The sequence below is a fragment of the Oncorhynchus nerka genome, linkage group LG19 (genome assembly GCF_034236695.1).
Source record: "Oncorhynchus nerka isolate Pitt River linkage group LG19, Oner_Uvic_2.0, whole genome shotgun sequence".
Lineage (NCBI taxonomy): Eukaryota > Metazoa > Chordata > Actinopteri > Salmoniformes > Salmonidae > Oncorhynchus > Oncorhynchus nerka.
In genome coordinates, this window is record NC_088414.1 from 19,432,765 (window position 1) to 19,446,167 (window position 13,403).

General features: G+C 45.5%; 1 protein-coding gene across 1 annotated transcript in view; it reads left to right on the top strand.

Annotated features, from left to right (window-relative positions):
- The window catches only part of LOC115101164 (mediator of RNA polymerase II transcription subunit 13-like), a 102,435-nt gene extending 89,566 nt beyond the window's left edge, over positions 1–12,869 (top strand). Inside the window, 14 exon segments of the mRNA XM_065004773.1 lie at positions 143–322; positions 750–985; positions 1,169–1,382; positions 2,656–2,965; positions 3,107–3,365; positions 3,660–3,848; positions 6,255–6,478; positions 6,814–6,956; positions 7,235–7,393; positions 7,961–8,125; positions 8,805–8,956; positions 10,055–10,219; positions 10,340–10,467; positions 10,736–12,869. Coding sequence (XP_064860845.1) covers positions 143–322; positions 750–985; positions 1,169–1,382; positions 2,656–2,965; positions 3,107–3,365; positions 3,660–3,848; positions 6,255–6,478; positions 6,814–6,956; positions 7,235–7,393; positions 7,961–8,125; positions 8,805–8,956; positions 10,055–10,219; positions 10,340–10,467; positions 10,736–10,868 — 2,657 coding nt within the window. The 3' untranslated portion in view covers positions 10,869–12,869.
- The last annotated feature ends 534 nt before the right edge of the window (positions 12,870–13,403 follow it).

Below are 13,403 nucleotides of genomic sequence, written 5' to 3' on the forward strand. Positions count from 1 at the left end.
CATTCACTCAAAGTTTAAATCCATGTTTCTCTTTGTTAGTTTCGCACTGTTGTGTGATGTGACGTTCAATGTGTATGATGTGTATTTATGTAATGTTTGTATTTGTGTGTGTGTGTGTGTGCGTCTCCTTGTCTCTCCCCAGTGCTGGACATTAGTATGCTGTCATCCCAGGACGTGGTGCGTATGCTGCTGTCGTTGCAGCCCTACCTCCAGGACGCCATCCAGAAGAAACGGATGGGCCGGACCTGGGAGAACATCCAGCACGTACAAGGACCGCTCACATGGCAACAGTTCCACAAGATGGCTGGACGGGGCTCCTACGGTAAGCCACCAGGGACACTGTTCAGTCTCTAGTGATTTGCTTTGTGGTGTATTTTAGCAGCCACATTAACTGTGGATGACTTTGCGCCTGATTTTCGTCTGGATTTCAGCATGTGATGTGAGATGTGAATTTAGAATTAGGAGTTTTGGAGTCGACCTGACAGAGTAGGCCCTACGTTATATTAACAATATTGTCAGTGCAAAGATATTTGATTTGGTTTCCAATGTTTCTTAGCAGCCCTTATTGGATCATGCTCTTATGTCAATGTAGGAGTAGGCCCTGTATTATATTGATATTGCCAGTACAAAGGATGACATGAGAAATGTAATCGAATAAGAATTTTAGAAAATTAGACCTTTAGCTAGTCCAGTCAAGCATCCCATAATGCAGTACAATGTCTCACATGCATCATCTTGCTTCTGACCAGGGTCCGAGGAGTCGCCAGAGCCTCTGCCTATTCCCACCCTGTTGTTGGGCTACTACGACTACTACGACCGTAACTTCCTGGCGCTGTCGCCCCTGGCGCTGCCCTTCTGGGAGAAGCTGCTGTTGGAACCGTACGGGGGACAGAGAGACGTGGCCTTTCTGGTGCTCTGCCCCAACTCTGACACCCTGCTGGCTGGGGCACAGGTCTTCTTCCAGGAGCTCAGCGCTGTCTACGAGGTAGGTCCTGTCATCTACATCTACTGTATCACAACCCTCTTGTCCAGGAAATTCTTACTTGTTTCTTTCAGAATATACAGTAATTACCAATAGACGTTTAAATGTGTGAAGATGTATGCAATCAAGGTGAGATACTGCGTATATGATCTATAGCCCTTGACCCCTGCCTATGTCCATTTTCAGACATGCCGGTTGGGGAAACACAGACCCCTGGCCAAGGTGTCCAGAGATGGCCTGGTGCGTGTGGGGGCAGTGGACACAGAGACAGAAACAGAGAAGGAGAGGCAGGAGGAGGAGCAGATAGACCAGTGGTTCACAGGGCCCTGGGCTGGACAGCAACACATCGACAACCTCAGAAAACTTAAACTCTATGCCCGAGCCTGCAGAAGGCAGCTAGGTAAGAAACTGAGCTTCATGATTGCATTCTCTTCTATCGTTTATGCTACTGTACCTATTAACCCTCCCCTTGTGATGTTTATGTGATATAGACCTAACTCTCTGTGGAGACACTATATTTACAAATGTATGTGGACACCCCTCCAAATTAGTGGATTTGGCTATTTCAGCCACAACCTTTGCTGACAGATGAGCACATATACACATATACAATTGAGCACACAGCCATGCAATCGCCATAGACAAACATTGGCAGTAGAATGGCCTTACTGAAGAGCTCAGTGGCTTTCAACATGGCACCGTCATAGGATGCCACCTTTCCATCAAGTCAGTTCATAAAATTTCTGCCCTGCTAGAGCTGCCCCAGTCAACTGTAAGTGCTGTGAAGTAGTAGGCCACACAAGCTCACTGAATGGGACCGCCGTGTGTTGTAGCGCGTAAAAAAACGCCTGTCCTCGGTTGCAACACTCACTACCGATTTCCAAACTGCCTGTGGAAGCAACATCAGCAGAAGAACTGTTTGTTAGGAGATTCATGAAATGGGTTTCCATGGCCAAGCAGCCGCACACAAGCCTAATATCACCATGCGCAATGCCAAGCGTCGGCTGGAGTGGTGTAAAGCTCGCCACCATTGGACTCTGGAGCAGTGGAAACGTGTTCTCTGGGGTGATGAATCACTCTTCACCATCTGTCAGTCTGACGGACTAATCTGGGTTTGGTGAATGCCAGGAGAATGCTACCTGCCCCAATGCATAGTGCCAACTGTAAAGTTGGTTGGAGGAGGAATAATGGTGTGGGGCTGTTTTTCAGTTGTTTTAGTTCCAGTGAAGGGAAATCTTAACTCTACAGCATACAGTGACATTCCAGACAATTCTGTGCTTCCAACTGTGTGGCAACACTTTGGGGAAGGAGCTTTCCTGTTTCAGCATGACAATGCCCATGTGTGCAAAGCAAGGTTCATTCAGAAATGGTTTGTCGAGATCAGTGTGGAAGATCTTGACTGGCCTGCACAGAGCCCTGACCTCACTCCATCAAACACCTAATGCTCTTGTGGCTGAATGCAAAGCCTTCCCAGAAGAGTGGAGGCTGTTATAGCAGCAAAGGGGGGACCAACTCCATTTTAATGCCCATGATTTTGTTATGAGATGTTCGACAAGCAGGTGTCCACATACTTTTTGTCATGTAGTGCATTTCAGGTCTTACTAAATTGGTATTACACAAACTACTCTGTGCATTTCATCTCTAACTTCCCCTCTATGTTTTCCTCCACCCAGGTCCACAGTTGTCTGCCCTGTCTTTGGACAGTAGTCTGTTTATACCCCCCAAGCATCAGCCTCCCTTAGCCCCTACACCCTCCTCAGCACAGCCTGCCCCCTCCTCCAGCCAGCTCCCCTCTGGCCCCGGGGCCCCTGCTGAGGGAGAGCCAGCGGCAGCCCCTAGCTCAGGAAGCACCCCCACCCCCACGGCAGCAGCCTCGGACCAACCAGGCCCAGCAGAGATTACCCAAGTAGGGGCCGCTGAGGCCAAGACTAACCCCAATGCCACACCACCACCACCCAGCCAGCCAGCAGAGACCCCTGAGAGGTGAAAATCTATGCTAGGGCATATATGCTTCTATATTGCTATTGTATTACTATGTTATTATTCAGTATTCTATGTTATTATCCAGTATTCTATGTAATTATGATAGTGGGATATTAATCATGTCTCCTCCTAATTTACCAGTTTGGCGGAGCGAGAACGAATCGGCATTCCCACGCTGGCGGACTCGGCCGATAGCCACGCCCACCCCCCGGCCATCGTGATCTATGTGGTGGACCCCTTCCTCTGCTCAGGCGGAGCGAGGGATGGCGGAGGAGGTGGAGAGGAGGAGGAGGGAGAGGAGGTGGAGGCGGGCAGTGTGTGGTTACTAGGGCTGATGCGTTGCTACACAGAGATGCTAAAGACATTGCCGGAGAGCATGAGACCAGCTCTGGTGTTACAGGTAGGTTCATATACCCTACTGTTCTCTCTATAGCTTCTGTATCGTTGAATATTATGATTGTATAGATTGTAAAGAGACGGAGACTGTGGGTAAGCACCCTAATTCCTGTATAGTGCACTCCTATTGACCAGAGCCCTCTGGTCAAATGGAGTGTACTATATACGGAATAGGGATCCATTTCAGACTTATTCTGGCATGTTCGTATTCTGGCATGTTCTACCAACAGTAATGAATATCTCCCCAGGTCAAGCTGCTCTCATACCAGTGTTCATTCATTCCCTATGTGTTGTCCAGGTGGTGCCTTGTCAGTACCTGCTCCAGCCAGCCAGTGGTGAGAGCCCCCTGTACCTGCAGCACCTGCGCTCCCTGGCCTTCTCAGCCTACTCTCAGTGCAGACGCCTCCTACCCACAAAGACACACATCAAGTCTCTGACCGGTTTCGGCCCCGCCTCCACCCTAGAATCTGTGCTTAAAAGCCCAGAGGTAAGGTTTCAAATCAAATCAAAGTTTGTTTGTCACATGTGCCAAATACAACAGGTGTAGACCTTACAGTGAAATAATTACTTACAAGCCCTTAGCCAACAGTGCAATTTTTAAGTAAAAAAATAGGTATTAGGTAAACAATAGATAAGTAAAGAAATACAAAAATGACAGTGAAAATAACAGTAGCGAGGCTATATACAGGTGGTACCGGTACAGTGTCAATGTGCGGGGCCACCGGTTAGTCGGGCTAATAGAGGATATATGTACGTGTAGGTAGAGTTAAAGTGACTATGCATAGATAATAAACAGAGAGTAGCAGCAGCGTAGAAGAAGGGTTGGGGGTAAAAACTGTTGAGAAGCCTTTTGGTCCGAGACTTGGCGCTCCGGTACCGCTTGTCATGCGGTAGTAGAGAGAACAGTCTATGACTGGGGTGGCTGGGATCTGTAACAATTTTTAGGGCCTTCCTCTGACACCGCCTGGTGTAGAGGTCCTGGATGGCAGGCAGCTTAGCCCTAGTGATGTACTGGCCCGCACGCACTACCCTCTGTAGTGCCTTGCAGTGGGAGACTGAGCAGTTATCGTACCAGGCTGTGATGCAACCATGCTCTCGATGTTGCAGCTGTAGAACCTTTTGAAGATCTGATGACCCATGCCAAATCTTTTCAGTCTCCTGAGGGGGGATAGGTTTTGTCGTGCCCTCTTCACGACTGTCTTGATGTGTTTGGACCATGATAGTTTGTTGGTGATGTGGACACTAAGGAACTTGAAGCTCTCAACCTGCTCCAGTACAGCCCTGTCGATGAGAATGGGGGCATGCTCGGTCCTCCTTTTCCTCTAGTCCACAATCATCTCCTTAGTCTTGTTTACGTTTAGGGAGAAGTTGTTATTCTGGCACCACCCGGCCAGGTCTCTGACCTCCTCCCTATAGGCTGTCTCAATCGTTGTCGGCCTACCACTGTTGTGTCGTCTGCAAACTTAATTTCTGGTGTGGGAGTTGTGCCTGGCCATGCAGGCATGGGTGAACAGGGAGTACAGGAGGGGACTGAGCATGCACCCCTGAGGGGCTCCAGTGTTGAGGATCAGCGTGGTAGATGTGTTGCTACCCCTAAACCCTTCTAAGCATTGTGTGTGAGACCAACCATAAGTCTGTGTGATTTACCGGGGGCTGATTACCGGGGACTGAGACATGGACACCCATTTAAACAGACACAGGCTTTAGACACATAAGTGCCTAACCATTTATCTATACATCTCTCATCTATTTTTAACCCTATCAGTCCCGAGACTCCAGCAAAAATAGGCTTTTCGTTTTTACCTGACCTTCATTTATCTACATTACCAGCCCTTATATTTAGCCTCCCAATTAAGTGTTTTTTACGATTTTATTTTCAGGAAAAACAGGGCTACAAGTAGAAAGCCAAACAACTTGACATAAACAGTTGCATTCATGAGTTTCAATGGCAAATGTCAATATAATAATAAGGTTCGCCAAAGCAAAAACATGATAAAAATGAATTTATATGAATGCTGTAAGTACAGAAATGGTTTGCTCACTGGGAAATGAATGTCCAACTAGTCAGTGACAAGCGTTTGGAGTTTGACAGCAACTATGTGAGCTAATTACAGTACTATAGACACTATGTCCTGGGATTTCCTATGACCTATGTAGAATAACCCCTTCCTTACCTTTTAACCACTCTTGTGTAGCTTGTGAGCATCATAGAGTAGAACATGTTGAACATGACTCTCAGCTTTTAGTAGTTTGTAGCTCAAACCATTTGGACTCTACAGATTTAGTATAAAAGACTCGGCCCCAGGCCCCTTCATGATCAGCCCTTGTCTCACAACTCTAGCGCAGTCCCCGGTAATCACACAGACTTATGGTTGGTATCACTGTCACGTTCTGACCATAGAGAGCCCTTATTTTCTATGGTAGATTAGGTCAGGGCGTGACTGGGGGGTTTTCTAGTTATTATTTTCTATGTGGGGTTCTAGTTTAGTTTTTCTATGTTGGTGTTTGGTATGATTCCCAATTAGAGGCAGCTGGCTATTGTTGTCTCGAATTGGGGATCATATTTAAGTAGCAATTTTTTCCACCTGTGTTTTATGGGATATTGTTTTTGAGTTAGTGTATGTTACACCTCTTTGTTACGGTTAGTTGTTTGTTTCGTTCTTGCTTTGTTGTTTGTGCGTTTCTAATAAATAATATGTGGAAACCATATGGCGCTGCATCTTGGTCCGATAATTATTCCAGTGAATGTGACAATCACACACAATGTTTAGAAGGGGTTAGAAATCCGGTGGGACTCATTGTGTTAACTTGTACATAAACACTTCAACACTCTCTCTCTCTCTCTCTCTCTCTCTCTCTCTCTCTCTCTCTCTCTCTCTCTGTCCCTCCCCAGCACCCCCGCCCTCTACAGGGCTACTCTCCCCCGTACATTCTGGGTCCTACCCGTGCCAAGATGCCGGAGCCAGGGGAGGTGTGGGCAGAGATCCCTCCTAGGTACAACGTGCTGTTTGTGGGCTACTGCCTGTCCCACGACCAGCGCTGGATCCTGGTCTCCTGCACCGACCAACAGGGAGAGCTACTGGAGACCTGCATCATCAACATCGACGTGCCCAACAGGTACAGTCAGTCAATCAGTCAGTGGAGGATATCTATGGAGAGGTGTGTGCTAATTGTGATAATGTGCTAATTGTGATAATGTGCTAGTTGTGATAATGTGCTAGTTGTGATAATGTGCTAGTGTGATAATGTGAAACATACCCTGGGCTTTTTTGTCCTTCATTGTGTCTTCATAGTATGCTAGGCTATATTAAATTGAGTAAAGTCAGACACTATTGTAGCATTTCACAATCTGCAGGAGAATAGCATGCACCTATTTGGTTGTTGAATTAATACAGGTTATGCTATGCAGACATTACCAAATGTTCTTCTCCTCTCTCCCTGCTCCTCTTCAGAGTGCGGCGGCCCAAGGTCTCGGCCAGGAAGATGGGGCTGCAGAAGTTATGGGACTGGTGTGTCGGCATCATCCAGATGACCTCACTGCCCTGGAGGATCGTGATTGGTCGGCTGGGCAGACTAGGACACGGTGAACTGAAAGGTATAGAACAGTATAGAATGCCTAACTCTGTCTCATTGCCCTTGCTGTTTGCTGTAGAAATCTCCAAGGTGGATCATGACAACGTTTTAAGTTAAGCTGAAGCTGGTGGTATTGTTACTGATATTGTTTAGGGCAGATTTTTCAAATCCCTATATTTTCAGCAACATCATTTCAGTTGATCCAGAGGAGATGACAGTAGACTGTAGAACCATCCCCTGTATTGACCTAACTCTCTCCCTCTCTCCCCCCCCCCCCCTCCCATGCCTCCCTCCCTCCAGACTGGAGCGTTCTCCTGGGGGAGCACTCCCTCCACTCCATCAGTCGCCAGCTGAAGGAGGCGTGTCGTATGTGCGGCATCTCCTCCGCGGACTCCCCCTCCATCCTCAGTGCCTGCCTGGTTGCCATGGAGCCCCAGGGCTCCATTGTGGTGATGCCAGGTTAGCAACAGCAGCATCAGCACGCTGGGCCGCCCCATTGATGATGTGTTTAATGTACCTTTCAGATCTAAAAATGGAATAGACATAATTAATAGATGTTTTAGAAGCTCACTCTAAGAGCCCTGGGGTTGCAGATACACCATGTTATGACCCAGAGGTGAACAGTGTAATAGTGTGTTTAGCCCCAATGCACAGTACAGTACAGAGGTCGTACGATCTTAGTAGAGATGGCAGTAGTAATGCGTGGAGGGTTAGCTCTGCACAACACCAAGGAGCAGACACATTACTGCGCTCAGGGAACACATTACACTTCCACACATTGAAGGAGCACTTTGTGCTGCCACACTCACTTCACAGCACACGGTAATGCAGACATAATAGAGATGGCAAGGTTCTGCCAAGTGGATTTTACAGTACAGACACTCTGCACTGCGAGACATTGTGCACAGCAATAGAAACTTTAGCACACTCAACTGATTTCTTTGCCGACACACTGCAAGCTCTATTGAGGTAAATCACAATGCAACCTTACATAACATATTGATAATACATGGTTTGTGTGTGCAGATGCGGTTACAATGGGTTCGGTGTTTGGTCGCAGCACGGCCCTCAACCTGCAGACGTCCCAGCTGAACACCCCTCAGGATGCTTCCTGTACCCACATCCTGGTATTCCCCACCTCCGCCACCACCCAGCTGGCCGCCAGCTCCTACCCCACAGAGGACAACGCCGGTAAGGGCTCCACATTAGACCTCCATGTTGGCACTCCCTAACTGGGAGTGTCATACTGGAGCATAGTGCAGAGTGCATTTAGATGCAAGGTTAATCAATACAACCTAGATGTTAGAGACAATAAAAATATGAGTTGGAAATCGCAAGGTTTAATATCAGTAACTAGGTATTGTGTACTCAGTATTTTACAGTAGCTGTTGCTGGATTTATTATTCTATGCAGTTCACACATAAGTGCCTACCTATTTATCTATTTTTATCCCTGTCAGTCCCGAGGCCCCAGCAAAAAAAAGGCTTTTCATTTATCAAACCTTCATTTATCCGCATGACCAGCCCTTCTAGTTAGCCTCACAATGAAGTGTTTTGCCATTTTATTTTCAGGAAAAACAGGGCTACAAGTAGGAAACAAAATCATTTGACATAAACAGCTGCATTCGTGAGTTTTTATTAACAAATGTCAATGTAAAAGTAACGTCCGCCAAAGTAAAAACCTGATTTAAAAGAAATGAAAACCCACCAGGGTGCACAATTGTCTAAGGATTGTTGGCATGCTCCCTTTGGAACTGTCACTGCCTTAATGGTTTCAGAAGAAGATACACTGGACTACACGGTGTAGACTGCACCTCTTCTGTATGACAAGTTACATGTGTACGTCTATAGCTGACTGTGTTTGTCTCCAGATGACATGTTCGACCTGCCTTTCCCCGATGAGCTGGAGAATGACATAGGACATGACATTCTCAACCTTCACCCTTCCCCCAACACCTCCCCAGTACCCTCCCCTGGCTCCCCCTCTGGCATGGGGGGGAGCTCACATTTCCAGCATAACAGGGTGAGTTCAGGAACCAGGCTGGGACTCGATTCATGTGAATTATGCAGAACTTTTCCTGATACTGTTGGTGGATTCTAGAACATTGGAATGTTCTAGAATCCTGCTTTAAAATAACAGTGAGGGGGGCTCTATTTAATCTGTATCGTGGAAAATCAGCTTGAGAGTGTGATTCAAATTTGAAGGCAATGTTCCAGCTTTAGCAGAGATTGCATTCACGGGAAACACTGCGTATGCAGGCTCAATTGGAAATGACCTTACATTTCTATCACGGAATCTGTTACACAGAACCCAAACCGGCTGTGCGCCATCGTGCATAAATGTATTTTGTCCCCCCACACCAAACGCGATCACGACACGTCGGTTAAAATATCAAAACAAACTCTGAACCAATTATATTAATTTGGGGACAGGTCGAAAAGCATTAAAAATGTATGGCAATTTAGCTAGTTAGCTTGCACTTCCTAGCTAATTTGTCATATTTAGCTAGCTTGCTGTTGCTAGCTAATTTGTCCTAGGATATAAACATTGAGTTGTTATTTTACCTGAAATGCAGGTCCTCTACTCCGCCAATTAATCCACACATAAAATGGTCAACCGAATTGTTTCTAGTCATCTCTATTCCTTCCAGGCTTTTTCTTCTCTTGACTTTATATTGCAATTGACAACTTTCATAAATTAGGTGCATTACCGCCACTGACCTCGTTCGTCTTTCAGTCACCCACGTGGGTATAACCAATGAGGAGATGGGAGAGGCAGGACTTGCAACGCGATATGCGTCAGAAATATAACTGATTTCTATTTTAGCCCTTGGCAACTCAGACGATCTTTGGCGCGCTCGAGCAGTGTGGGTGCAATAATTTAATAACATAGATTTCTACATTTACTTAGAACCACGTGGTCAGCCTGTTACTCTTCAGCGGGGTGAGTTTTGCCTGTGTTATGGTGTGGCGCTATGGTCCATAACTAAAATCCTATAGTGTACCTGTAATGTTCAGTACACAGACATCTGTTATAGTCGAAAATAGAGCAGCTGTGTGGTCGTTGGCAGCCATGTTGCCCCCAGTATTAATGTTCCGTCTGTCCCATGTGCTCCTCCAGAGTCAGGGAGAGAGGCTTCTGTCCAGGGAGAACCCTCCGGAGGAGCTGAAGCAGCAGCCTCTAGCCCTTGGATACTACGTCTCCACTGCCCAGGCCGACAGCCTGCCTCACTGGTTCTGGGCCTCCTGCCCTCAGGCTCAGAACCAGTGTCCACTCTTCCTCAAGGTAAGGGATCCATGAACTCGTTGATTTTGTTTGTGCCTGTGGGAGGGTGTGTGCATTCATTCTTTTGTGTGTGTACGTCTGTGTGTGTTTAGCCACTTACTGTGTGTTTTCTCCCTCCAGGCATCGCTACACCACCACATCTCCATCTCCACAGCCCAATCTGACGAGCCCACTCAGACGAGCTCAGACAAGACCGCTAAGAGGACGCCTCACCCTCTGGACTCCAAAACCACCTCTGACGTGCTCAGGTTAGTAGGTCTCTGCTGTATGCCCTGTACCCACTGCCCATCCCAACCTACCTTCTCCTACTGTGTAACACCCCAACATCTCCTCTTCTCTCACTCCGACACATAGGTTGTCATTGTCACTGACTTGTCCTCTATGGTGAAGTAGTAGCTGTATGCCTGCATCATGTGTAGGCTGTTGAGGACAACACTTCATCTACTATGATGTATGTTCATGTTATGTGTTTTCTAACCCCAAACTCTGGTGCTCATGTCTTGCGTCCTGCTGTAGGTTTGTGTTGGAGCAGTACAACGCCCTCTCATGGCTGACGTGTAACCCTGCCAACCAGGACCGCCGCTCCTGCCTGCCCGTCCACCTGGCCGTGCTCACACAGATGTACAATGCCATCCTCAACATGCTCTAGCGATGGGACTTACTGACAGACAGCTGAGGAAACTGAGTACTGTACAATCCATGGCCTCTGAGGTCATGTGTGCCTGCCTGCCTGCAATGCCTCTGCCTGGTCACCAGAGAGCGCTGGAGGTCTGTTTTCTTTTAATGAATGAACGCATGGGACGAGATTTATGGACCCCTTTTACACCTGGTGTTATCATGCGATCTGTGATCGAATCGTGGCCATATTTCAGTGGATTGATGGCCAAAATGGTGGCAGGAGAACAACAGATGGTCCTTGGTTGGGAAAACAAACAAACGCCTATGTACAGTACAGAGACTTTTGAACATGAACAGTTTGGTCAGCCGTGAGACCAGCCTAGTGCAATTCTTACCTTTAGAAAACGTCTCTTGTAAGATGTGGTGATGTGCCAACAACCATTGTACGTTGAAAAGGCACATACAGCCCGAGAGAGAAGATGGAGATATCCAACTATGCCCTTTTTATTGTCATAATAGGACATTTCAGTGTTACACTTGTCATTATCAGATCAGCATTGTTGTACAGGAGGACTTTCCACCCTGTTCCTGTGAGACTGAAGATGTTTTGAAGCCATGGAGGAGACATGTTAAAGGGTGGACTATGTGAATTACAGTATGGTCCTGCATGAAGAATTGGACCTTGTCCCTTACCAGCCATGACAGTGATACCCTGGGAGCTATAAAAGCCAAAATCATGTAGGATGGGAGCCTGGGAGTCACATGCATAAAAGTCCTGTATCTGCCCCACACTGCACAACCAGGGAACCAAATGACCACAGCAACACAGCAGCTTCTTACCTTCGATTTGCCACATTTGTATAGAACTGTGGTTGTAATGACTCAAAGTTTAGTAATGAAATTCATACCAACATTCATAAGAGGGTGAAGAACACAACAATTTCCTATGAGGGGAAAAGCATTTGATAATGACACTTTTTCCTTACTTTTGGAAGTGACAGTTGTATTGCTGTAGATATGAACACACTGAATACAAGTTGACAAATCTTTATAGTGTAAAAAATAATAATTTGCAAAGAATTGAGACTTATTTTTAATATTTACAACATCATTTTGAACACAGAAAAATGATCAAGGCCCTTTCCAAATTTAATATCAATCGCCTTTGGGTCGGAAATAGAATTTGTCCTTTTAAAGGAAATTGTAACAAAAATAGTTAAAATGCCATATTTATATATAGTATATAATGCATATAAATTCAAATATATATATGTATATAAATATATATATATATATATTACCTCTCTAAAACAACCACATGATGGTGATGGTGGTGGGGGTTTATACATAACTTTTTTTTTGAAGAGGCAAATACAGTATACATCTTTTATTAAAGACAATGCATTTTAGTTCTATACTTTTTAACTTTTTCAATTATTGAAATGTTGACTTTTAGCCTTTTTATTGAATCCGTTTCAGTTAAGGTTCTCAATACTGCAAAGATATATTTATAAAGTGTCTCTCTTCTCCTGCTAAATAAACTTGAAATAGGCAATAGACTTCAATGTTATGTATTTGAGAGTTACTTGGGTGTTGTATATTTAACTCATATGCTTTACTTCAGTGGTGGTCCCAAATGATGTCAAGCAAACCATCAGAAAAGCCTATTCCTTGAGCCCCTCCACTCAAATAGCCCTGCTATTTGTACAATTCCTAGCATGTTTTGTATACAATTTTCAGCTGTGTTTTGGGAATTTCTCAAGGCTGTACATTTCACGCCGGTTTGATTTACTTTATATTAAGTGATTCCTATGAAGTATTTTCAAATATAAATATATGCATATGAAGTCTCATTCAAATACAGCCACGGGTGTAATGCCAATACTTGTACACTAAAGTACAAAAGAGGACAAGTTTGCAAATTTGTTACATCTGCCATCACTTTGAATATGAGACAGATCAATCTTGGAGAAGAGATCTGTGACTTTTACACTCTTTTTTTAGTAAATTATTAAAACTCTTGACAAATAAATTCCCTTTGAGTGTGTGTGTTCTTCTATTTGACACTGGATTCATTAATCTTTTGATATCTTTATATGATTTGGGACAGTGCCACTCAGAGTACTCATAAAATTTGAGACAGCCTGCGTGATTAGTCCCAGACATTGATTCCATTGGCATGTTGTCTCACTGATTATATGTCAAGTGGTTGGAATGGTGTGGTGTACCAATGTTCTGCTATCTGCCTTTAAGTAGAAAAGAGGAAAGGGGAGGAGAGGGCCTTTTAGCATGTTTCAATGCTTTCCCTCTGTTCTGTCAACACAGGGGTCTGTGAATTGGATCAACACCTCAGACCCCCGATCACATCTGCCCTCCATATTGGAGACTATGTGGGAGAAATGCTGAGAGCTGCCCTCCATATTACCGACTATGTGGAAGACATGCTGAGAGCTGCCCTCCATTTTACAAGCTATGTGGAAGAAATCCTGAGAGCTGCCCTCCTTATTGGAGACTATGTGGGAGACATGCTGAGAGCTGCCTTCCAAATCAAATCAAATCAAATTTA